The sequence below is a fragment of the Crassostrea angulata genome, chromosome 5 (assembly GCF_025612915.1).
Source record: "Crassostrea angulata isolate pt1a10 chromosome 5, ASM2561291v2, whole genome shotgun sequence".
NCBI lineage: Eukaryota > Metazoa > Mollusca > Bivalvia > Ostreida > Ostreidae > Magallana > Magallana angulata.
Genome location: NC_069115.1, coordinates 29,664,797 through 29,692,148, shown reverse-complemented (window position 1 = coordinate 29,692,148; position 27,352 = coordinate 29,664,797). Strand labels below are relative to the sequence as shown.

The 27,352-nt window shown below is 34.1% G+C and overlaps 1 protein-coding gene across 1 annotated transcript in view; it reads right to left on the bottom strand.

Annotated features, from left to right (window-relative positions):
• The window catches only part of LOC128183621 (RING finger protein 17-like), a 44,552-nt gene extending 17,331 nt beyond the window's left edge, over nucleotides 1-27,221 (bottom strand). Inside the window, exons 1-28 of the mRNA XM_052852728.1 lie at nucleotides 27,071-27,221; nucleotides 26,062-26,180; nucleotides 25,412-25,515; nucleotides 25,194-25,264; nucleotides 24,973-25,061; nucleotides 24,684-24,745; nucleotides 20,232-20,379; nucleotides 19,888-19,968; nucleotides 17,905-18,005; nucleotides 17,571-17,637; nucleotides 17,347-17,395; nucleotides 16,808-16,940; nucleotides 16,350-16,421; nucleotides 15,980-16,119; nucleotides 15,056-15,193; nucleotides 14,503-14,661; nucleotides 13,973-14,120; nucleotides 13,538-13,622; nucleotides 12,968-13,187; nucleotides 12,006-12,118; nucleotides 11,298-11,315; nucleotides 11,137-11,151; nucleotides 9,875-9,980; nucleotides 9,244-9,419; nucleotides 3,892-3,951; nucleotides 3,385-3,442; nucleotides 3,113-3,230; nucleotides 35-113 (exon numbers count right to left, since the gene is read on the bottom strand). Of these exons, the coding sequence (XP_052708688.1) occupies nucleotides 35-113; nucleotides 3,113-3,230; nucleotides 3,385-3,442; nucleotides 3,892-3,951; nucleotides 9,244-9,419; nucleotides 9,875-9,980; nucleotides 11,137-11,151; nucleotides 11,298-11,315; nucleotides 12,006-12,118; nucleotides 12,968-13,187; nucleotides 13,538-13,622; nucleotides 13,973-14,120; nucleotides 14,503-14,661; nucleotides 15,056-15,193; nucleotides 15,980-16,119; nucleotides 16,350-16,421; nucleotides 16,808-16,940; nucleotides 17,347-17,395; nucleotides 17,571-17,637; nucleotides 17,905-18,005; nucleotides 19,888-19,968; nucleotides 20,232-20,379; nucleotides 24,684-24,745; nucleotides 24,973-25,061; nucleotides 25,194-25,264; nucleotides 25,412-25,515; nucleotides 26,062-26,180; nucleotides 27,071-27,188 (2,847 nt within the window). The 5' untranslated portion in view covers nucleotides 27,189-27,221. The remainder of the gene's footprint in view (nucleotides 1-34; nucleotides 114-3,112; nucleotides 3,231-3,384; nucleotides 3,443-3,891; nucleotides 3,952-9,243; nucleotides 9,420-9,874; nucleotides 9,981-11,136; nucleotides 11,152-11,297; nucleotides 11,316-12,005; nucleotides 12,119-12,967; nucleotides 13,188-13,537; nucleotides 13,623-13,972; nucleotides 14,121-14,502; nucleotides 14,662-15,055; nucleotides 15,194-15,979; nucleotides 16,120-16,349; nucleotides 16,422-16,807; nucleotides 16,941-17,346; nucleotides 17,396-17,570; nucleotides 17,638-17,904; nucleotides 18,006-19,887; nucleotides 19,969-20,231; nucleotides 20,380-24,683; nucleotides 24,746-24,972; nucleotides 25,062-25,193; nucleotides 25,265-25,411; nucleotides 25,516-26,061; nucleotides 26,181-27,070) is intronic.
• Between the last annotated feature and the right edge of the window lie 131 nt (nucleotides 27,222-27,352).

The window sequence follows — 27,352 nt, the reverse complement described above, 5'->3', positions numbered from 1 at the left end:
GACACAGTTATAATCTTCGTTTATGAAAACTAACCCTTGTTGATGTATCAGTCAAGCTTTCCTGTGACCCTGCAGCGAGGTATTGCAGCTGCTCTTCAGAAAGAGGCTGAGACCTGTAAAATACATGTCAAAACTGAAATCTTAAAAATCATAAATCTATAAATGATACACATGTTCAATCAGGACATTATCTGCAACAACATCATGGGAAGTTCACTCTTGAGAATTCACACTTAGAATGTGTTAACAAATATAAATATTTAGGTATAATCATGTCCTCATGTGTCTCATTTAAAGAAGCAAGATCTGATCTATATAATAAAGATCTCAAGGCCTCTTTCAAACTATTTAAAGACCTAAACTCTACCCAACCCCCTATCAAGACATTTTTACATCTCTTTGATCATATGATAAAACCTATTGCATTATATGGCTGCGAAATTTGGAGAACCCTTACATCACACATACAAGAAAAAGACAAACATTTATATGAAACCTTTAAAACTTGGGAAATGGAAAACTTAAATATCAAATTTTGTAAATATTTATTAGGAGCTGGGAAAAAAAGCACAAATATTGCAATTATCTCTAAATTAGGATGATATCCTCTGTATTTTTCATTGATTCAAAGCATCTTATTATACTGGCATAGATTAGAATTAAGTGAAGAATCTTCCCTGCTTCACCATGCATATAAAGAAACTATTAATCTTAGTCTATCCAATGTTAACTCTTGGTACAAAAGCTTAGTCTATTTTAGTAAGAAAATTAATATTTCACTCACTATATGTAAAAAGTATAAAACCACATGTTTTAAACAACAAGTTAAGAAAAATTTAAGAAAACACTTTTTAAATTACTGGGCATTAAAACGTGAAGAGGGCCTAAACTCTGGAAAACTTTTTTTTTTTTTTTTTTTTTTAATTGTAAACAAAGGTTAAATATATAAATCATTTTATGAAACATTTACTCTCTCACTTCTCACATACTCACATTTTCATCCCATATTGTAATATAAAATAAAGAGTAGGGTAGTTGCTTGTGCTAGTTATGCCTATGCAGTAAAACTGCAATCCATGTGAAAAAAACCAGACAAACAAACCAAAGAAAGAAAAAAAAAACAGAATACCAAAAAACATAAAAATATTAAATTGATGCATTATTGTACACATGTTAATTCTAAACTGCCAGATGATTAATAAAATCAATCCAAGGAGACCATGCTTTTTCAAATTCATCAATTTCTGATTTCTGAATATAAATATACTTTTCAGTCTTGTATCTTTGATTTAAATAGTGTAAAAGCCCTAAAAAATGTGGCGTCTTACTTTGTTTTAAACATAAAAATATATATTGTTTTGTATATAGGATTACAAAGTTTAGAATTCTGTTCTCCCAAACAAGGGGATAAACACCAAATAATACATTACAAACATCAAAATTAACATTTTTGTTGCATTTCTCATATATAAGTATACTAAGTGCATTCCATAGAGGCTGGATTTTCTTGCAAGTTGCAAAAACATGTTTTATAGTTTCAGGCATATCATTACAGAACATACAGCAGTCAGAGGTAGTAATTCTGATTTTCTTAAGATAATATTTAACAGGAAGAATTCTATGGAGAATTCTATATTGTAACCAATTAATAGTTGAATCATTGGTAGTTCTAAAACATATTTTAAACACATCATGTACACAAAAATCATTTGGCAAAATATCACATAGCTCAGCATTCCATTTGTTGATAGCTGTAGGTACACAATCATTTAAGGTTAAACATATGTATATATGCTTTGTTACTTTTTCTTTCAAAAAAATAGACTCATAATAAAATGGCATAAATGTAGTGCAGTCTCTCTTCAAAGTAGACTTATCAATAGACAAATATGTCAAGTATTTTGATATTGCACATATAACACTATTATATAACATTGGAGGTATATATGAAAAATGGAATCTTTCAGTAAAATCTATTCTTGACAATATGTTTCCATTTTCATTCATAAAATCTCCAATGATTTTAACCCCTTTCATATACCAATCTTTGATAAATACATATTTACATGCAATTTTTATATTTGGGTTGTACCACACAGGAATATTGAAAACATTCTTGGTATTTAATGAGCTTTTAATTACCACTCTGGAAAACTTGATACTTATTTTTTATATAAAGAAAATTTTACAATGGAATCATATATGTTTACCCATTCTCATAATATAAGAAAAATACTTTGTAGATTCAGAATAAGTGCACATGACTTACGAGTTGAAAGAGGTAGATATGAATTTACAAAAAATAATACTGGTCAAAGAATTCCTTTAGAAAGAAACAAAAGGACATGTTTATTATGTAACCAAAATTGTGTAGAAGATGAAAGTCACTTTCTTACTGAATGTCCATTATATAAAGAAGAAAGAAATTCATTTTTTCATTATGTCTCAATACTCAACAAAAACTTTATACTTCTAACAAAGAAAGACAAATTTATCTGGTTAATGTCAAATGAAGACAAAATAATAATTACAAACTAAGTGAATTTCTGATCAATGCTTTAAAAAAAAGACAGAATACTTTGAGATCTAAATGACCGGTGAATTTATACTTATACAAATCATGATACTATCTTTATATTTGTATAAATTACCTTTATGACTATATATTATATGCACACTGTTCATATGTTTTGACATACTGATGTACATTTGCCCGGCTGTTACAAGTTCATGTATGTGTATGGACTATTTTTATATGTAGAATCTATCTTTTAGGCATTTCTATCTAATATCTGTAACCTTGTATGCCCTATGGGCTCAAAATTGGAAATAAACTATTATTATATTATATTATTATAACATCATATATTGTCATCATTTTCAAAAATCATTTTACATCAAAATTCCCCAGAAACATGAAGCATCTGAATTATCCATATTTGCAATCACAACCCTACAATTATTGTTCAATATGCATATTCTCCTGCCAATCTGTAAAGACCACAACAAAGAAAGGTATATCTGTGACATTACACATCTCCCTTTCCCTTCGTAATTAGTGTTTCAAAAACTTTTAAGATTTTTTTTTTTTGCATACTGTATATTTACACACCTGCTACCTGTACTGTTAGCATAGCCCTTGCTGACCAGTTCACTGTTGAGGCAAATCATTGGTCTGTCATCATCAAAATCATTCAACACAACAGAATACACCTTGTTCTCAGCCACCCCTGAAAGAAAAAAAATATTTGTGGTCTATCTATGCTATAAAATCCTTCTAAATGAGTTAACTGTTTCACTATTTTTATCAACCTTTACAAAATCTGCTAGTATTTAATTTGCAGAACTCTATTTGACAATACTCAGTATATAAGTGTGCCTCACCTGTTACTTGTACCGAAAATTTACACAGATTCACTTTCTTTGTCCACCACTGTCTGGCCTGCAAGAAGTGATATCAGATTACAATCAAAGTACTGTACTGAAATGATTACTGATAGGTCCATGGTAGAGGTAAGTTTAGTTTTTGGTAAGACTGAATGGAAATTGAGTCAACAGGAATCTAATTTCTGACACCCTTAAACTTGATGAATTGATCATTTAACAAACTTGAAATTATTTTGGCCAAAACAATTAATACCAAAACAAATTCTTCTGGTCGGAAACAAATTGTATTTTAATACATGTAATTATTATTTCTTGATCATATATAAAATGTGCACTGGTAAATCCACAAAAATTAAACCTTACAAAAATTGACAATCCACGATAATTGGTACCATGAATTTAGATGAATGAAAGTATTTTCTTTTAAGTATTTAAGGTATAAAATATTTCTGAAATATCGACCATACAGTATATGCTAACAACTATAAAATATAGTAGTCTTACACTTTCACTCCAAGTTTTAGAGTCCTTTGGCTCCACATCAGCAAGCCGACACTTCACTGCCTGTAATTGAAAGTTTAAACAATTAACTCCAGCTTCCTCAGGCATATACTTTCTTTTTTTGACAAAAAACAATGGAACAAGGAATGGCCAACACTCAAAACTTGGAAGATTTTATATAAAAATCAAAACATTTCATAACTTCACATTGTAGGTCCATGAATACAAGTAGAGAACGATTCAATCTATCAAACCTTAAAGTAAATTTTCTCTATAATGTATAAAAGCCTTACTACAGATCCAAGATGGACAACTCTTTGTACATGTGTATGTGTATTTCAAAAAAAGAACAGAAATATACTGTAGTAGCAGAAATCTTTGTTGCGATAAAAGTTACTGTTTTAGAAATCAAAATTGAGGGGATTCAATTTTCCAGTTTAAAAAGTAACATCATGAAGTATATATATCCAGTTATTATTAAAAAAAAATTTTAGGATTTAATTTTGCTGATAAATATTTTTCAGGATGGATATGAAATTGGGGTGCGTCTTTTAACCCCAAGGAACCCCAAGGAACCCCAAGGAAACCCCAAGGAACCCCAAGGAACCTCAAGGATACCCCAAGGAACCCCAATGACAAAAATTAATAAATTTTAATACCCAAGGGGTCTTATTGGACTTCAAGGGTCACCTCTTAGAACCCCAAGGGTACCCCAAGGAACCCCAAGGAAACCCGTAAGAACCCCATGGAACCCAAATGATAAAGTTATTAACCAGTGATACCCCAGGGGTCTCATTCGAATCAAAGGCTCACCCCAAGGTACCCCAGTGATAGAAATTAATAACTATTTATACCCAAGGGGTCTCATTTGAATCCAAGGGTCACCTCGTAGTACCCCAAGGAACCCCAAGTATACTCATTAGAACCCCAAGTAACCCCAATAATAGAAATTAGTAACTAGTGATACCCCAGGAGTCTCATTATACCCCTATACCCCCACAAATGAAGTTTAAGGGGGTATATTGGTTTCACCCTGTCCGTCCGTCTGTCCGTCTCTCTGTAGATGCAACTTTGTCCCCCCTATAGAATTTTTTACTACTGCATGGAACAGTCTGAAAATTTGTACATATGTTGATCACCATCTGAAGATGTGCACCTGTAATTTTTTTAGGATCAGACAAGATTTAATGATTTTATGACAGTTTTCATTTTCCTCATTCTATATATTGTTCACTGATGTTGAAAAGTAAGGGAGGTAATCCTTACAGATTTTATTAATTTATAGCATTAAAACACCCTAAAATATATTTATATAAAATACATTCAGATGGAGGTTTTTTGTCTTTATGCGTTAACTAAATTTATCTTTTATAAGTATTCTATCAACTGACAATGCAGAATTTTTGTTCGTCAATGATAAATTCTTAGGAGCTGGCTGAATTCATTTGTCCCAAGGGGGCCATTATCTGAGCCATGGTTTAGATGGAGCATGTGTGTATGGAAAATTGATAATCTGTAAAATGGGCAGTGGCTTTGGGGCTAATTTAAAAGGAAATAAATAATATCATTATTAAAATAAAGAAGTGAACTATTTTTAGAAGTTGTTTAAATTTATTAGTCATGCAAGTAAATTGATGAAAAGACCCTATAGGGAATCTAATTTAAATTAGATTTATTAGAATTACTGATATGATTGTAGTGTTTCTGCAATTTTAAAATTGTTTGTAATATTAAATTTTCTTTCTTACATATTTTTACATAGTATGGTAATTATGGTAATGTTTTGGGAGTTTATAAAATTTAAAAAGCCTGTCAAAGAAAATCATATATAAAGTCCTATGGGATCAATTTTCTGATATGGAGTTCCATTGTACCATAGGCCATAGCAGAAAGTGAGGAAAATTTGAAACAACTAACTGCATCTGTTAAAGGCCGAACATTTTACAAACGCCCCCTTTTTTACCTGTACAAACTTCAAAAAGATGCCGCTTGTCAATCAAGTTTGAAACAATAGCACCCAGTTTGATTGACGTGATCGTCCGAGCGTGATCTTGCCAGGTCCGCAGATTTCTGTTTACTAGCAATTAACAACGTTATCTTTGATATCTTCCGTCTCGTATTAAAAGGTGGATTGAAAATTGAGTTTTTAACACTACCAGTATTAACATTGTTTATGAAAAATAATTATTCAGTAATTGAAAATACGCAATTTATATTTCAATTATGTTGAATGCATGTGATCTAATAAATTCTACGAAGATGCATGAGCAGCTCCAAAGCATATACACTCTTCTGAGCTACTAAAGCTGTATTTACTGGTAATACACTCAAACTGGAACTTGTTGCACGAAAACGTCAGTCCATGGAAAACGAACTCCATCAATTGTCACTGTGTAATGGCTGCCTTTGCATTCGACCACATTCCAACTGATCGTATGGTTTTCTTATACGATTATATTTATTAAAATTACCTTCCTAAACAATGTCAAGGGCTAAACACAATGTACCGACTTATATTTTTAAAGCAGAATTAATTTACTGAATTTTTTTCAATTATACTTTACACACGTGTGCTTAGAGAAAATTCGGACGACGCAAAAACCGCTTCGTATGGTCATTAGAACAAAAACATATTCAAACTAAGACCAATTCTGACTAATTATTTATTTCCTGTGTATTAATTTGCTTCCTGTGTATAGTGATTAGCAGCGTTCACGACCGCAGGTAGACTGCAAGCCCCGGAGGCTTTCACACCTCTAGAAATTAAGCCCCGCCCTCACCTGAGATTTACCACCCGGTAAAAATGTTCGGCCTTTAAGACTCTTATGAGAAAGATATTCAAAGTTTTATCAACAGAAGAGCATTGCTTGGCTACCGGTATTTCCATTTACTGCAAAGGGTGGCATTATTGTCATTTTGTTGGTTTTTCATTAAAACAATTAAATAAAAAAAAATATCATCAGATACATTAATTTGTAAATATATTACTGTTATACATATGTATTTAAAGTGATAAGTACCCCAAAGAACCCAAATGAATCCCAAGTATACCAATGAGAACCCATTAAGGATACCCTTGAGAACCCCATAGATACCTCAAATAAAGTCAATGGTGGAAAGTAAATTTGATGACCAAGGCCGGTCTCATTAGAAATCAAAGGGTCACTCCTGATACCCCAAGGATACCCCAATTATAAAAATTGATAACTATTGATACCCCAGGATACTCATTGGAGTCCAAAGGTCAACTATTGGTACCCCAAGGATACCTGTAGGAACCCCAATTGCAAGGTACCCAATTGATAGAATTTAATAACCACCCCATTGGTTGTACTGTAAAACATATTACTAATTAATACCCAATTATACCCAATTACTCAATGGAATATCATAAAAACATCTGGGCAACCCAAGGAATACTTGTGATACCCCAAATACATACTGGTATGATAAAAATAATGTTTCTCCAATATCTGTTCACTTTGGATGAATTTAACAATTAGTGTTGTCAAATTGGTTGAAAATCATAATCGAGTACCGTTAATTGGCAGAATTTGTTGTCTCTTACCAACTGATGATCAGCCAATATTGAATCAGTAACAAATTATATCAAATTCATGAAAATAAGGCACTAAATTTTATGTCACCACAAGGAAGTCTGCAATTCTTCCGGTGAACCATTCATATGAACACTTAATGTGACAATGTTTCTTCGGTGAAATTTTCAAATGAAGTGGAGAAAGATATTGTTCAGTTACAAAGACCCAAACTTGTTTTACTATTGACATAGGGGGTGTTACCCTTATTGGAGTACTTTTGAGAAGTGATCATGGAAGTGTGGAGTGGGGCTATCTCCCCTTCCTGGGTACAACACAATGGATTGACCCATTATGCGTGCAGAATGTTCACCTGAGAGGCATCAAAATACCTGTTAATTGCAGGTAGACACCTGTTGTATATTGGTGGTAGCTCTTGGACAGGGATTAAAGGGCCAACATAACCCTTTACATGTATACACAATGGCTTCACCATCACTGTTGCAATATATTTACCTACACCTACATCTCCTTGTTTATTGGTAGACAACCCTTGTGAATTTTGGGTGTCTTCCCACTTTGCTATAATTCTGAAATTTTTATGGGTGACTGATTCCTTGGAGTTCCATAGGATATCAAGAGTTATAAAATTTATATAACCAATACATGTATAAGAGTTATCCCTAGAGTTCCTTGGGGTATCCGTGGGTTTTGTCTGAGATACCAATGAGTCCCTACGGGTATCAAGAATTTAAATTTGTATTATTAAGTTATCCTTTAAGTTCCTTGAGGTATCCTTTGGGTTCTGTGGTGTATGAAGAGTTATGAATTTGTATTTTTTGGGTATTCTTGGAGTTCTTTGGGATATCCCTGGGGTTCCCTGGGATTCTTAGAGGTGTATCTGGAATACCAATGAGTCCCCAGGGTTATCAAGAGTTTTAAATTTGTATTACAACGTATTACGGTATCCTTGGGGTTCTATGGAGTATCAAGATTTATAATTCTGTATTATTAGGGTATTCTTGGAGTTCCTTGGGATATCCCTGGGGTTCCCTGGGATTCTTAGAGGTGTATCTGGAATACCAATGAGTCCCCAGGGTTATCAAGAGTTTTACATTTGTATTACAATGTATTAGGGTATCCTTGGGGTTCTATGGAGTATTAAGAGTTATGATTCTGTATTATAAGGGTATTCTTGGAGTTCCTTGGGATATCCATGGGGTTCCCTGGGATTCCTAGAGGTGTATCTGGAATACCAATGAGTCCTCAGGGTTAATAAGAGTTTTAAATTTGTATTATTAGGGTATCCTTGGGGTTCTATGGAGTATCAAGAGTTATGATTCTGTATTATTAGGGTATTCTTCGAGTTCCTTGGGATATCCCTGGGGTTCCCTGTGGTTCTTAGAGGTGTGTCTGGAATACCAGTGAGTCCCCAGGGGTACCAAGAGTTTAAAATTTGTATTATTAGGGTATCCTTGAGGTTCCTTGGGGTTCTATGGTGTATCAGGAGTTATAAATCTGTATTATTAGGTTATCTTTGGGGTTCCTTGGGGTATAATTGGGGTACCAAGGGTAAGGGGTGACCCTTGCACTCTAATGAGACCCCCTTGGGTATCAATAGTTATTTATTTCTGTCATTGGGGTTTCTTGGGGTTTCCTTGGGGTTCCTTGGGGTTTCCTTGGGGTTCCTTGGGGTTTCCTTGGGGTTCCTTGGGGTTCCTTGGGGTTAAAAGACGTGCCGTGAAATTGAATTCCTCAACAAATATTTCTGCTTTTAACAGTATACATTACAAAACAAACAGCCTCTCTCTGATCTGACCTGAGCTGGTAGAATCAGGAACTCGTCCAGCAGGACTCGGAGTCGACTGTAGTGGACTCGCTCTCTGTTCCCAAAGTCCACGTAGAACACGTCCACCAGTTTACGGCCGGGCAGGTTGGTGATGACCGCGCGGTAAAAGACGTTATCCGCGGAGAACTGACAGCTACAAACCATGTCTGTCAAACAAAAATAATAGGGAAATGTAGAAATCTTTAAACAGAACTTGAATCATGAACTCATAACTGAATAGATATAAATTTACAATTTTCCTTCAAGTTATGAAACAACATACACCTTTTCCAACAAATTATTAATCCAAAGATAGGCTTTTTTATCAATATCTAACTCGTGTATAAACAAGATGCATTTGCCTTTGTCCAAAGTTTTCAATGAATTCATTCTTTGTGTGCTTCTTAATTTTGTAAAGTGAACACCTAATTTAAAACATACTGTATGTAAATATTTGATAATAAAACATAGCTTAATTTGGCTGAACAAGATTAAAGCAGATCATTGCTAAATGTAAAAAGATAACCAAGTGCACTATACACATTAAATCTCACATTGGTCCAAATACTACATGTATATGGCCTACCAAAACCATGAAAAAGAAACTTGTATCAAAGCCAACCTTTTTTGGGGCAGTAGATGGTCCAGAGGTCCATGTTGTCCTCCCTGGCGTACACTCTTTGCATTTTGTTCATCATTTCAGCAAAATAGGTGGACACATCTCCCAACTACATAAAGACAAAAACACTTTATGTTATTGTTATAAAGTTGTAAAACAATTATAATAAAAGTTTTCCTGCAATCAAAAAAGATAAAATCTATCCACTTAATCATTTAATTAACAACAAGACAGAATAAATTCATAAACACATTTTTTAAAGCTTTTTAATCTTTAAAAAAAAAAGATATATGGGTCTATACTTAGTCATTTTACAATACTGTGGTTTCATGTTTTTTTTTTTTTACGATGTTAACACCAATTTTTGAGGATTTTTTTGTTAATCCATAAATTTAAATCAGAGTTCAGCAAAAATATGATACTAATGGTTCGACCAGTGTGTACATTCATTCAACAGCTGTAAAAAACCAGGATATTTTTTGCAGGTACACATCTTGCAATTATCTATTATAAACATGTAATTTTTTGCAGAAAAAAAGCTAAAATGAATTGTGTCATTCATAGTGTAAGGCAGAAACTGTTAAAAAACGTTTGTGTGGTGATCACTTTGGTTAAACATTAGCCATTTCAACATTCGCTTAAAACTGTTAATTTTTATCAAATTTAAAAAAATTGAAACCTACAAATATGAATCAACAGTATAAAAACATTTTTTTTGAGACCAAAACAGTTAACCTTTAGTTTCTCAGGCACATCAACATCAGGTAAAAAGCTGAAGCATTGAGTTATTTTATTACTTAATATATTAAAAAGAAGGATTTACTCAGTATCAAAGCCAACTGTGCCTCACATGAAAAGAGCTTACGTGAATTTCACATAAAGCTTCATGTAAAATTCACATGAAATTCACGTGAAATTTGTGTGAAGTGAAATTTGTGTGAAATTGTTTACATGATTTTCACACAACTATAACATAAGAAATATTTCAATGAAATTCACATTAGGCACAATTGCCTGTGTATTAAAAGTTTAGGTAACTAAATAAAAAACTAAATTGTGTTATTGCAAGTCCTGCAGAAGATATAAAAGTAAAATACCTGCCTCATTCATTTTTGCCTAAGAAATAAAGATTCATTTTTTTGGCCTCACTTTGATGCAATTGATAAGTACATGGAACAGTAATGAATCATACCTGTTACGGTAAAAAAAAAAAAAATGATCAAATGAAAATAAAATGTGTGTGCGCAAAACATAAAAATACATACTGATCCGTATTTTCTCTAAAACAAAATACAAACAAAAGTGAGGTAAATGCAGATGCATTGATCAAACATAAATTGGGAGTTAGAGGATTCTTGAGAAAGATAAATAAAGCAAAATTAATATACGTCCATGTATAACTAAACATGCTAATCATTTTTCTCACCTTCCCAGGCGACATGCACTGAAAAATCACAAACAGCAAGGCGAAGATGACGAGAAATTCACACATGCACAAAAATTTCAAGCAAGATACATATTATATAAATTTTGTCCCGCAACAAAAGTTATTTTCAAGTTTTTTTGTAGGAACTGTTACAAGGGGAAAACTGCTAGAAGAAAACTTCAAAAGTTTAGGAGTACATGTATGTTGAAAAACTATTATTTCAATTTTAGGGATGACAGAAAACAATAAACAGAAAACTTTACTACACGGTTTCACATGCACAACATGCATTCTGAACCATCAAAATATTCTTTACCATCAGAAACCCATTGTTTGCTTCACATTTGCTTCCCAGTTTCAAATTTATAGAAATTTTCTTGTTTTCAATAACATTTTTAACCACAATCGCCCAATGAGAAAAGAAAAACTTTTTACTAAATTTTAAAGGCATGAAAATGAAGAACTGTTATGAATAACACTATCTATTCAAACATGCATGCCTTAGCATCGACGGTATTGGTAATATTACTATATAAGGAAAGTGTGAAGGAAACAATTTAAATAGGGTGTGAAATATTCATGGAAACGAGAACATTTCAGTTAGTGGGTTTCCAACAATAAACAATCTCAGATGCAATGCCACATATATACAGATTACACATAGGTCTCACAGCTACAAATACTTGACATGTGTACACTGTAACTGACCTCTTGTATGTAGAAATTGTGGGGATCAGTGGCACTGGTCACAATCACGTTAAATGTTTCTCCTTCGTAATGAGGCTCCGGTTTAATATATTGCCGCAATGGTGCTGGTTTACCTAAAAGAGTTTCAGCAAATGAAATCTAAAATAGCAAAATCCTAAACACAACAAAGAAGCTTCATTCTAATGTATAATAAACTTTACGAATCTTACATATTTTAAAGTTTCGAAAATCATTTTTGTTCATCATTGGCCTCTCCTTTTAAGGTCAAGATCTAGTAAATGAAAGGTGCCTACAGGTTTATAAAATTTAAGATATAAATTCTTTCAATAATGATTCATAACAATAGCTTTGTTTGATAGGGTGTACCGGGGCTAAAATGTTTGGTAAACACAATGAAAAATCATGTTTTATACCATCTTCTATGAAATATGACGGATTTGAGAAACAAATTTCGGAGTTATGTCCATTTTTTACTAAAAAAATGTATATAGAATGCCTACAGTCTCTCCAAAAATGGAATTTATCAAGCTCTTGACCTCCTCTTTAAAATGATGTCAAATTGAATATAGGTATCGGGATTACTTTTAGCATGATTTGACAAAGAATGTCAAGAAATTGTTAAATTTTCTACTTAATTCCTTTAAAGCCGTAAAGAACGGGAAAAAGATTCTTCAAATCAATTATGACATCATAATGGCTTTAGCACCAAAAAGACACTCTGGAATCATTTACTAGATCTTAACCATATGCCTGTTATACCATACTCATATTTTCAGGGCTCGTGCAAGGTTGCGACACATTAATTTGGTCCAGTGTGAGCCCTGATATTAGTCATAAAAATTCTGAACATTTTGTTTTACTAGAGCTCCTTTTATATCAAATTTTTCAAGCATTTTGATTTAAAAATTAACACAATTTAAAACACTCAGGTAGAAAAAGGGACATCATCTGCATCAAATTACCAGTAATGTTGCCAGAGTCTGGGGTGATGAACTGCGCGAGCTCCAGGAAAACGAGGGCGTCACGGATTGAGATGGGGACCTCGTTTTTGGTGGCATCCAGCACCGGCTTGCTGAGGTCCACCTGGAGGACATTGTTCCTCTCGCTGACCACCGTCATGTACAGCTTCTTGTTGTCCGTCATCTTACAGAACTGCTGGGTCGCCTCCTTGGACCAGCCTCCCTGAACATCAAAATGGTGGTGAAACTATTAACTTGTGCATTCACCTCAAGTTGAAAAGTAAATAGTAGATAAGCACTCAATAATTATCTATTTACATTTACAATAATCTATCAACATTCCAAAGCTTAATGTGCAAGACATACATGTACAAGTACATGTACTATTACCCCAAATACACTTCAGTTTTATGGGGGAGGGTCCTTGAAGATGACGATGTGACCTTCACTTTGCAATAATGAAATTGGGTCAAGTCATGACACATCCTTGTGCTAAAATCAACCATTGTGCCAATTCTTCTGATATTAGTCTAGAATACAATTTCATAATCTGATATTGAGGTCCAAACTTACCGTGTCTGGGGGTATGATGTCAAACAAGCTACATTCCACCATGAATTCAGGATAGTTCTGAAATCTAGGCTGCATTTTCTTCACTCTTGTAAACAATAAGAAAATTCTCATTAATTATGCATTATACAGTTCTAATTCAATATATATGAAATTGGTGATTGATTGTCTACAGGTAGATTGTAATTATAATTTTTGTGTAATATTTCATGCATAGGTAAATTTCAACCCTAGATCAAAGAATTTTGATTTTTTCTCAGCAATATCATAACTTCAACAAACAATGAGGAGTCTTTCAAATCTGTGGGTAACTGAAATATTTTAGAGTTGTAAACAATATATGACCCCCTGTATCAAATTGATAATTTTCTTCAATACCGGTAATCAACAGCCAAAACTATCGTTCCAACTAAATCAATCCCTCCTAATTCTTAATACCTGTCCAACCCCACAATTTCTGAGTTTCCGTAGTCGATGTAGAGGACCTCCAGCTCCATCTTGTTGACGTTGCTCTTGCCGATGACCTGTTTGACCCGGGCGCGGTACCAGTCGTCATCACAGGTGTACTTCACAATCACCAAGTCCCCTACAACAGTAACATGGTCACAGTCAACACCAAGTAGGCCCTTCTATATAATGTTCATGGTTTAACCTTAGTGAGTATTTTACATGAGCTTGAAGCTACACTGTAGATTCCTAATTAACCGTGAGGAACTAATTTCCGCATAAAATCGTGAAAAAGCAGCCCTCGCGGATTTTAAAATCTCGCTTTTATTTTTAAGACAGTTTTCAACTATAAAAAAATTATAACAAAAAATTTGTGATCGCGATTTTTCATTCTTGGGATTTGATATAAAACAGCGTAATCGCGGAATTAATTACTCGCATAAAATAAGGAATTTACAGTACCCAGTTAGACCTGTATTAGAATTTCTTCAGCCAGATTTCACCGGCCCTTTGGGACATACCTGGTTTGACCTGGGTGGGGACTTCCATGGTCCCGGCGGCCTTGGCCCAGGTGTTCATTTGTCGGGAGAGCTTTTTGAGAGTTGATTGGTCCTCCCTCAGCTGGACCATAAACTTACAGGGATTGATAATGTGTGTCACTGTCACAAATTCATTTTTACCTACAAATTTAAAACCATAAACAATTAAAATAACATTAACATTTACAGACATTCCATCTATATATGAACAATTACAGCATGTAGACATATCTGTAGAACACCTAGCTTATATATTTTGTATCCCTATAAGATTTTTACACTCATTTCTCCTCAAAGTTAACCTAAATTTTGTGTAAATTAATTACATTTGTCTTCAAAAGAGAAAATACAATTATCATGTAAACTTTAAAACAACTTGTAATCAATTCCCTGCTTTTAAGTTTAAATGCCAAAATGTGTCTCCCATCTCACAATTATTCCTTAATACCTTAGATTTTATGTAAGATTTTACCTACATGTAGGCAACAGAATCAGTTGATCCCTATAGAAAAAACTAAGGAAACATATTTTTTACCTCTAATTCTGCACCTGGGAGCTGTTGGCTGTTGACCGGGGTGTGGATAGGATCCCGGGAGGTCAGCTGATCTCCTCCGTCTTAACTCTACCCCGCCAACAATGGAACAGTCCTGCTCATCTGCAAAGTACAACTCTGCTATAAATGAAAACATTAGGATATTGTCAGTGTTATATGATTTCTCATATATCATTATGATAATGCATATAATATAAAAAGAACAAAATGTCCAAAGTCAGATAAGTTAATTTCCTCTTTTGTTGTTCAATTTAAGAATCTAATACTTTTATAATAAATTATCATTTCCTGAAGAATACATGTATATGTTGCACATGTTAGGGAGAGGGCCAAAAATAGGCTGTGCCTGCTGCCTAACCCTATCAAATAAACTATATTGAATACAAGTGAAAAGCTGTCAATGTGACAGCTAACCAGGTTTTCTTTTATGTAAACTGTATCCATAATCCATGTCAACCCTTATCCAGTGAAATGGAGTACCCTACATGTATATGCAACATTTTGCCAAAAAATGACTAAGTTCAAAAGCTAGTATTTTGTTCATAAATAATCGGAAATCAAAATCCTAGCAATATGCACACCTCTGATATATGTACAATTGATCTGCAAAAGAACAACTTCCTATCTTAAGAACTGTAGGAGGAGTTATCCGTACAATGAGGGTACCCTTTTGGCAGCCGCCCGCCTGCCCATCCGCCCGCCATTTTCACCATTTTAATAACCGGATTTTTTCGTTGGAAAACCCGGTTAAAAATTATACTGTTTAAATTAAATACACAGTCATGAAACAAATCTTTATATCAAAATATGCTTCACACTGAAAGAATACACTGCATGATTCAATTAGGCACCTCTATCTATAGATGGTTTCTATTTCAAGCATTTTCCCAATCATTAATCCTGTACCTTCGATGATGACCTCCTCCGAGTCCTGAGATAGGGGGTTGGATATGACACTAACCGAGTCCAGGGGCGTGCGGCTCCCCACGCTGTCGTCGTCATTCATGATCTCTGCCGGCATCTCCGACAACGTGTGCCAGGTTGCTCTGTAAATCAATCACGATAAAAACATAAAACCCCTTAGTACCCAGTTACAGAATATTTGACAAAGGTGCAGTCGAATGGGGATTTTTTACCTTGAAAATACACCTAGATGTCATTAAATTTCAATTGCACAGTAACAAAGAAATGTCCATGTATCATACCTGTATTTGCACGAAAGAAATTTAAAAACTACAAAATGTGAATCAACTATTTAATTTACTTGTAAACTTACTTGACTTGACTTTTCCCCATTACTTTTCCATGACTAAGAATGGAAGTGAGGAGAGAGTCGTCCTGAATGAAACTGAAATGACACAGAGGAATCATGTCAAACCAAGCAAAAACAGAAGAAAAAAATTTCTGGTTTTCAAAATCAATATTTCCACTTCAATTTACCACTAGAATAAATAATAAGGCCAAAACAAAATTATGGTTTGTTTGGAATTGCCTCCCACTCATTGAAATTTCCCTCGCCAAAAAAATTTCATTAGCAAATAATAAAGAAATTTTTTTTTAAGGAAATTTTTATTTCTTACCTATTTTTGATTAGTTAAACTTCAAGTTTGAAAAATTAAAAAAGCATAGACACAGGTAGAAATGAACTGATAGAAATTACAAGAATCAACCATTTGCAACTTGGTGAGCACATGTGATCATGTCAAAGGTCAGCAAACTTGACTATAAGCCAACCTGATTTTCTCGGTTTCCTCCGTTTCTTTAGGCAGCAGTATGCAGGGGACCTCCTTAGCCCTGTTTAACTGGTCCAGGATCTGTCTAGCGTTCAACGTGACTTCATTGTTGTTGTTGAGAAGTCTCTGGGCACCTGCCAGTACACAATTCACAGTGACATACATCTATATGACGACTGTACAGAGTTTGGGTACCATACATCAATTTATAGTCTAGTTAAGACTCCGTTTTCGGCGTTACCTTCGAAAACAGAGACTTTTTCATCATGCATTGCAGTAAACCTTCTAATGTTATCAAAGAGTGAGTTACACATTGAGACATTCTATAGAGAGAGCATTAATTTGGTGTCAACAAACTGATTCCAACTTCTTCATTAAAAATCAGTCTGGATCTCTATTGAGTATCAAATGAAAAATTAATTACAAGCTATTGAAAACCTAAAAGACAGACAGGTCAATCACTTTTAATTTACAAAATTCTCTTTTTTGAAGGAAATGTACATATCTTTGTATAAATAGTAAAATTTGAAAGTATAAAACCTCTTATAGCTAATTCCAACTTCATCCTGTCTTCATGCATTTGTTGTCTCTGTTAAAATAAAAAGAAACTCACATGAGATCAATGGCATCAATGCTGTAAATAATGTTAAATATGTTTGAAAAATTTTCAAAGCAAAAGCAAATGCTAGCACAAGAAACATAAATCTGCCATGAACAATATATTTTCTAAGGTCTGAGCTTATTTCTTCTTTGAATTTCTTTACCAGCGTTTCCAGTGGTTCCACTCCAGCTTTGTAAGCATCAAAAACTTCATCAATCAGCTGTTTCTCTCTGATAAAATATACACAAAACCATTGGCAAAATTATCCAACGAATTGTCACATTCAATATCCAAATTGTTTAGTCCTTTTTTCTCTAATTAAGGAATATTAAGCTTTTAAAATTAATGAATTTATAAGAGTCACCAACAAATAAGTGAAAATTACCTTTTGTACAATATATACATGAATGGACTGCACCCTTTCTTTTTTTTTTTTACAGATATTTATGTGAAATTTTCTCAATACTCTACAGCTGTGATATAGAGGTTTTTCCTACCGAGCTTGCAGAAGTCCATGAAGTTCTTGAAAATGTTCCCTGATATCTGAAATAACAGATGCAGTCTCCACCCTGGTGTCCGGGAAGTAATCCGACATCGTCTGTTGTAATTAAAAAGAATGCACTCTTGCAGGATAAACTTCCTAGCACATCGACTATTATACATGACATTGTTCATGGGATAGTATGTTTTACAGACTCTCTTTTTAACACGCATGGTACAAAAGAAGGAGACATAACAAAACACTAAGGTAGACTTCTTCAAGTTTTTAACAGTAGGCAGAAAATATTCACGAAATTTGACCTTCGGGCTTTATTGGATTTGACCACGCCCCAACTGAAATTATAACCTCATAATACTCAAAAAATGATTCCTTATTCCTTAACTAAAATGTTTCTTTAAAATATGAATAACTTGATAATTGAATTTGGCTCAAAATTGAATACACTTGACTTTGTTTCTTGATGGGATTTTTTTATTGGGGGGGGGGGGGGGGAGATAAAAAAAAATAAATACAGTCGCACCTGCTGTTACGGCCACCTTTAATCAGCGGCCACTCGCCATGAGCGGCCAGTTTTAATCCCGCCCGTTTAGTTTTACACTATATTTTAACTGATTTAAGCGACCACCTGTCTAACGCGGCCAGCGGCCACTGTTTTTAGGTCCCGTGGCTTCAACATGCCTGTTTTCAACGGCCATTTTGTCTGTTTTGTCACATGACTTTTGAATCTGACATGTGACCCCGTATCGAAAAAAGCCAAACTTCGAAAGCTGATAATGAGTTAATGACAAATAATTGAGTGTGTTATTTGAAGTCTGCTGAGATTTAATGTGATAATTGATTATCATAACACCTGTTTTGTGTTGTTTATATATCGACACGTACTAATATACTTCATTACAAAGTCATATGGCCAGTCTTGCGCTGAACTGTGAGCTTAACATGTGCAAAATAGCCGGTAGTATGCACTTTTTTCCTAGAAAATTTCTTTGAGATAATAAAACGGGTTCTTAATATATATAAGAATGGAATTTTGATACTTTTTTTACAAGGTAAAACATCGGCTATCGTAGTTCAGTAAGTAGCCTTTGTACGGAAACGCCACTTCTGTTTGTTTACCGCATTTAATCCCTTGAAAATTATCATTTGGGCGTATTTAGCAGAAAATGTTTTGTTCTTAATCCCTTGATAGATAAATGGAACTAAAACGGCCATTTAGAATTAATATAAACTGTTTATTTAGTATTCCGAGCTGTGCATTCACCATCTCTGTGTACGCCGCCATTACAGATGCTATTAATAAATCTGTGCAATAGAGCCAAAATGAAAATACTCGATGTTTTTTTTTTCCATTATTTTGAAACCTGGAATAAGAGGCCACCTGTCTTTAGCGGCCAGTTTGGCATTGTCCCACGGGTGGCCGCTTAAAACAGGTGCGACTGTATGTAAATTTAGTTTTTTCCTCATATATTGTACTTTTTATTGAATACTGCATCTTTAAAACTATTTTATTTTGTTACTGCACTTCCCTCTCCTGACTGACTTCAAGCCAATAGACAACACCAAAATGTTAACATATTAATTAATGACAACCAATATAATCATACAGTACATACAATGTTGGATGGAAATGATCACAAATTTTACAGGAGTTCAAGGGAGACAATTTCAAAGGCACATGCTGTGCTACATTATCAAGCAACCAACTTCAGGTACTGGAGTGTAAGCAGTAAGATTTACATCCAAAGAAAAAATTAAGTTCTCAAAATTACAAAGATTAGGATTAAGATTAACCTTGGGGGGATGGTAAAGAGGAAGTTCCTAACCTAGATAACTCTTACTGATGCTGACCACCTTAAATTGGTTAGCCTGTACCTAGTTAAGTCATACTCCACAAGATAATGCTACTCAATCAATTAAATGAGATAATCTCATATTCATTTCAATAAACAACAACTATTCCACTGTATACTTTACATACCTTATCCACTTTAATCAATTTTATCACAACTTTGTTGGCAAGGTGCAAAGCAGGCTCCATTTCAGAGAAAACTGATTTGTTCTGAAATAAAATACATATATTTCTAAAAATCAAAGTTTTATAATTTGAGTATGCATTATTTTCAAACGTTTTCTTCTCCAAAAACTTGCTGCAATATAAAGCCAAAACAAACAGTCAAAAACTTAACAGAGCATTATCGGTAAAATTATAAAGAAGCATGTATTACTCTTGACAGGACTATAAATTTAAACTGTCAAAATTTATCATCCCATTTGATTCTTATAAATGTCCCTGTCTTGCAGTTTTCTGTGGCCAATGTTTACCTTTTCTTCCATGGAGGTGATAACGTGGCCCTTGTGGTCACCTACGATCACACACCTGGAGCAGATGGGGATCTTGTGGTCCTCGCAGTAGTACTCCAGCTCTCTCCCCTCATGGAGGGGGCAGTCCTGGGTTAGCTCCCCCTTTATACTGCAAACCACAGTACATCACATCAAGCAGAATAACTAAATTGGTCTCATAACTAGTCTGAAGGATCAGAAATTATCATGGTGTTCAAATTTTGTTGATTTTTGATTTAATTATGGTATAGTTGGGATTAAGTTCTCTTATCTAAAATATAAACAAAATGAACATATGACAAGGCCAAATGATTCCCTGAACCACATAGTTGTTCATGAAAAATAAAATACTACAAGATTGATTTCTTTTTAGCAAAAAAAAAAGTTAACAAAAAATATTAATACATATGTACCAAGGTTAAAGCAATGACCACTTCTTGATACTATTCGAATCATAACACCGTGTTTATCTTTTAATATTTTGATAATACTGTGGAATCATTTAACAATGTTTGAGGATTGTTGGTTTTTTGCTTATTCGTGGGGATGTAATTTCGTGGATGCCTCGGTTTTGAGTTTCAGTAAGAAAGATATCTTTTTCTTAATTTGTTTTTGTTGGGGATGTACATGTAAATTCGTGGGGGAGGGCTATACCCAAGCCACCCCAATTTTCAATGATTCCACACTAACATCTAAAACACTACAATGGACCTTGAAATCAAGTAACCTCAATCTGATCATAAATGCATATGGTACAAAGATAACACACAGTTAGCTAGACAGGTGGCTGAAGAGACCTTGATTAGTCTGAGCAACAATATTTTAGAATACATGTGTTTGTTCTTTTGGAGATTACCCATGTCATCCCTCAAAGTTCAATGTACACAAGACTAAAAATGTACTTTTCCTTTGACAACTTTTGTAATCCACCAAATCAGAGGGACTTCATATTTGGGTTTACAGTGAATCAAAACTACAGAGGACAAATTCACAGGAGCTTGTGAGTAAAACTAAAGAGTGAGCATTTACGTACATTAATCTATCCTTAAGGTAGCCCACTACGTCATATTCATCAAGGCTTATACTTTTTAAGACACTAGTCACAAGCTGGCAATTCAAAAGTTTTGATAAATTGTCAATATCAAGCGATTTGGTATCATTATAGCTAAGTGTTTAAAGTGTCAGGCTTGTGAATCTCAGATCACGAGTTTGAATCCATCTGAGGCTTTCATTCATATTTACTGATCAGAATTAAAGTTTTGAAAATCATAATATTTTTACACCAAAAATGCCCATTTTTTTTAACTATTTGACTTGCATACTTCTTATGGATCAAGTAATTTTCTGCTGATTTGAGAAACTATTTCAAGGTGTAGTGATTGAGCAACCTTAAAAAAGTTTAGCATTTTCTTTGCCGAGCATTCTTTGTGAAGTGAGTAATCATTTAATATTCAGTAATTAGAGTTTAATTATTGACACAGACTATATTTGTAAAACTGTTAGAATACTGGTAAAATTAATTATTAATATTATATTCATGGAAACAAACTGTAATGTCACACAAGCCAGCCTCCAATGTACTCATATCTCCATAAAGGTCCTATACATCTTGACCTTAACTGTCTAACCTGCAGTGTATAGTTTCAGATCTCCCTGAACTTGGGTCATTTTCCAAAGAAGCTTATCAACAGGATACTTCATCTCTGGCAGAGCAGAGCAATATATATTCGGAAACCTGGTATATTCTGGTCATTAACCCCTAATCCTTTCATTGTAAGTTATAAAAATCCAAATCCCAATACCAATCGATAGAGCACCATCTCCCTGAGGAATAGGTGTGCTACACACACTTGAAGAAAAACCTAACCCTACTAGGCTGCAGACCTCTAAAGTTCTATAAATAGCCTGCTGCTGATAAGAACTTAGTCAGTATAGAAGCTCACTACCAGAGATAATTTCCCGCTGTGGCGGAATGAAGACAAAAATGACCAGCAGACTGATTTATTACCTATTATCTGTTCATAATTATTGAACACATGTAGAACAAAAAAAAATAGAGGAGAAATTTATCTTTACAGTGATGTTATTATTTTTAACACAGCAGTATTTAGTAAAAATGAGCATTACTTATCAAGTTATGCAAATTTTTTCTGTGCCATTTTTCAAAACAGTTATTGTCAATGCACAGGAAAACTTTGCAACTTTGCACTGTTTACACTTAATAAACACTTCATGTCTCTTCTTTTCTGAAGCACACTGTTTACATTTTCCCCTTTTGTCATTTTTCATGGCCCATGTTGTCAATGTTGGATACTGCTTTCCTCTTTCTTGATCCTCGAAATTTCCCAATAAGTTGTCTGCATAACTGCATCCTGAAGTTAATCTGGGTCCTGGACACTGTCCTTCCACTTTTGGTAGTGATCCGATGATTGGCAGATTCTTTCATGCATATGAATGCATTGACGACAGAAAGGTCTACTAAGAACCACAGCAGATACTTCCACCATTTCCGGGATTTCCTGGAAGTCAAATACTGCATCCGCAATTGATTGGCCCGATCAACACCAAACATAAATTTGTTGTACTGCTGGCCGATCACAGGACACGGAACATCTTTTACAGTCCCATCTTTTTGTTTTCTCTGTACATAGATTTTCTCTTGTGGGTCACAATTTATAGAGAGATAAATTTTTTTTTATCTTTCCACGCAGTTGCACAAAATTCATTCTTCTGCATTATTTTGTAGTCCCATCTGTTTTTTAATTTACAACTTCTGATGGATTCAGGCATCCCTTTTCTGTTACTACAAACAGTTCCTCAACAATATATGTCCTCCACATATAAATCACTGAACAACTTCGGAGATGAAAAGAAATTATCCATGTAAATATGGTGTCCTTTCAAAGTGATCTTTCGGGTTAGGTCTTTCACCACTCTTGCTCCTAGGCCTTCCTCTGGTATTCCACCCTCTACCTTTCCGGTATATATTTGGAATTCATGGCAATAGCCATTTTGTGGTGACGCTCTCTCCCAGACTTTGATGCCGAATTTTGTTGGTTTGGCTGGTAGTTATTGCTTGAATGATAGCCGACCTTTGTAAGCTATCATTCATCGATACTTTGCTCTCTGTATGGATTGTAATTTTCCAAGCATTTCTCCGAGACGCAATCCATAACAGGACATAAATGACAAAGTTTGTCATGGCCTGGAGCCCTTCGTGGTGGATTTTGAGACACATCATTGCAGTGAAAATACTTACTGATGTGCTCAAATCTGGATCTAGTCATAATTTCAGGAATGGATGGATTTCCAAATGGTCACATACTAGTCCATGCTAGAGAATAATTCGGAATTTGTACCACGGAAATGTACATATAAATTCTGAAGAATGCCTTCATTTCCTCAACCAATACCTCTTTCCAATGACGGTAGGGTTTAGTTTCTATGACTCTTGCGGCATATGAATTGGTTTCTCTAACCAAAAGTTCAAACAATTCTTCAGGAAAGAATCTAAGAAAGAAATCAAGTTCGTTTTTCCGGGGTCTGAGCTCAAAAGTTGCACCTACTGCCTCCGTAAATGGCTTGTTGTTTAGTTTCCTCAAGTTTGGACGCCATGCCAAATCTTTGTCATCGCTGTCCGACTCCGAGCTGGAATTTACCGGTGAAAGATCTGGGGTTGATACAGGAGAAACAGATATATCACTTCCAATTTCAGGAACATCAAAACTATCGTTAGTATTTTCAAAATATTCCCACGAAAACTCTGAACTATTCTTGCTGTCTTTGCCCGCCATCTTTACTACGTGTTGTTTTCTCAAAATATCGATCGCACTTTTAAGCTTGGGTTTGGGGGATTTCCAATGCTATATATGGGAAATAATGTTATAAATAGGTTGAGTTAACATTTCTCTCGGTCCCTCTCATTGGTTTTTCTGATCATATGACTTCGTTTCTGACTAACCACGACTTATTTAACAAAGGTAAATCGTACATCTTTGAGAATACAAACATGGCCGCCATAAACACTTATCAGGGGCTTCGATAATACAGGGCATTTAAATATAGCCGCATATATGCGAGTCTACGGGTGACAGCGGTTTTATTTAGTGCGCATATCGGCGGTTGTGGCGGTTAAAGAGTTAATTGTCCCATTTTCCTTACAAGGAGAACACCTATGCATCAAAATGTGCAATTAAAAGGTGAAGAGTTTTCCATACAGCACTCTAACAAAACCAGGGAAATATAAACTTAACTTATAGTCTATCCAACTACACATTTTCCTACCCTCAAGAAATACACATAATCATGCATAATCAATTTAAAAAATAGAAGCCCAAATATTTTTGAAGGGTGTGCAATTACCATCACCTGACATTTGTATTTTTGAGATCAGGTAGGCAATGCTTAATTTTTCATCCAACAAGAAATCTTTACCTTTCTTCACTCTCCATAGGCAGTGCTTGGTGTTGTCTCAAGGTGTTTGACTTGGAGTGAACCTACATGTACATCAAATAAACAAAAATTAAATTCCATGAAACAAATTCAAAGTCTTTCGTTTCAATTGTTTTAGAAAATTTAATAGAATCTTTTGAGTGTTTTCATTTATAGTAACAAGAGCTTTTTTCCAATTTAGGAAAATATTCCAATATTTTTTTCTTCCCTTAATTACCTCCATTATTTCAAAACATCTTCTGTTCTTTCTTTTAAAAAAAAAATATATTACCTTGTCAAAACATCCTTGGCACATAATTACATCACATTTGTCACACTTGCACACCGCTAACCTACGAAAACATTCTCTACACATTTTCTCTAAAAAATAAAAAAGAAGAAGAAACACATTTTTTTTTTTTTAAATCGATACATGCGTTTCATTTATAACATATTAACAATTGAAATTTGTTAAAGTAATTCTCTTTATCAGATTCAAATGTACAAATATACCTTCTCTGTCGGCCTGGTTCCTGAATGCTGGATTCTGGACCATTCCTGCTGGGGAAAGTTTCTCCAACTCTCTATTTAAAAATAGATCATATATTCTTACCGTATTAGCATTTAAACATTTTTTTACCTGCTTAATAAATATGACGGGGTATAACGTTGACACATCATTAAGTCTGTGAAACAGAAATCTGTGATCATTTATACAAGGTACAACTTACTGATTAAGTAGTGCCCTCTGCTGACACATCATCCAGCCCATGACATAGATATCTGGCCATAAATTCTTTACACTTGCCTCTCCCTGGGGTAACTGTGTAACTGCCTTTACAAAAGAGAGAAAAAAAACTTCATTTCAAATTGAAATATTAACAGAAACTTTTAGGCAGAAAAGAAGTACTATAGAACAGTATTAATCTGTCTGCTGAGGTGCATGCATTTCAATCTATCAAAAAGAACATTTTGGTGAATACTATCGGCTATCTTCAACACTCGATCTCTCTACATGGAGAGTTAAGGTTTCTATCTGAGAATGTTTTGGGGACATATTAATGTACGGTATGATACTCAAGACTCTCATACAAGCCAGATTTGAAGATATTTTCAGTAATATCTAAAAAATCAATATTCGATTAGGTTTTAATCATCAAGAGTAAATATACAACTCTAGGAAGAAAGTGCATGTATCTCATGATGATTTTTAACAAAGTGTGTACATATAAACCAAATAATTCAGTTCATGAATTCTAATTAATAGAGTCAGTAAATTTTGAATTAAAAAATTTGGCGTCTTCAACAAGAGCAACTATAGAGAATCATGAGTCCCGAATTATTTGTACTTAATATTTTAAATAGCTCTATCAACACTTACTTGACATGTTGGACAAGCAATGCAGGTCTTTGTGTCTCTAGCCAGCTTTGTTAAACATCCCTCACAGAAAGTATGGCCACAATCTAGTATCAGAGGACTTTTGTGCTGTCGGTTATTTTCTATATAAAGTAAGAAAAAAATAATATACTTAAGTACATTTCCAATTAAAAAGACTTTGAAAAGCTCTGCTAGGCACTCAATCCCTCTCAGTCTGCTCCATGATGATTTTTAGTATCTAGAATGTACTTTGGAATCATTGGTTCATTAAAGTGAAACAGGTAGAACGAATCAGAACTTGACCTTGATTCAAGTTACTGATATTTAAACCGACCATTTTGGCCATATCTTGGGACATTCCTTCATAATTTAGTAATTTTACGCATAAAAAAATCATGATAATTTGAAGTCTTTCCGAATATAATTTTGAGCAGAACCTCTGCTAAAATCTGAATGAATGGTACATAGACTATAGTAGAAGTTGAGTAAGTATGCAAGTAACATTAATTGAAATCAAATAACAGGCCAGAACATATTCCAATTTAAAAATGTGTATTATGAATATTAGACACAGTTCTTATAACCATGATAATCCAACATCCTCAAAATTGACTTCAAAACAATTACAACCCCCCCCCCCCAAACAACATATTTTAGTATATGCAGTAAAAAGGATACACATGAATAAGTTTTATATCTACGAAAACATACACAAATTCATTTGAATCTCTATAAATTAGCTATACAGCAGCATGAAATACAGAAAACCTTGAAATTGACATCCATGGATTATAGTTTTGTGTTGTAACCCTTTCTAAAGATATAGGTGATGTAACATTAGTGTTACAACACAATACATAAGTATGATAGTATCACCTCAAAACACAGTCCATCATCTCTTGTCATGACATACATTTCTATATGTCCATGATCACACGCTGTTTTGGTGTCTGCTGTTTTGACTTTTGTTTTTATACCAATGCAATAGCATCTATCATTCTAAATACCGTACCTTTCGCTATATAAAACCCATTGCACCTTGGACATGCCGGGTTTCTTTGCAGTGAGCTGACTTGTGTTATATTATTTGACAACATTTTTATATTATATTTCCCACCACCTGTCTCCATCCACTTCCCGCGAGTTTTCGCGCATTGATGAGATAATGATTAACTCATACACTTTATATTCGGATTAAAGTGAAACAAGTCATATATCCATTATAATGTTATAATGACCAATATATCTATTTGGTAACTGAACATTATCTCTATTTTGCATTTAGCCGATTACC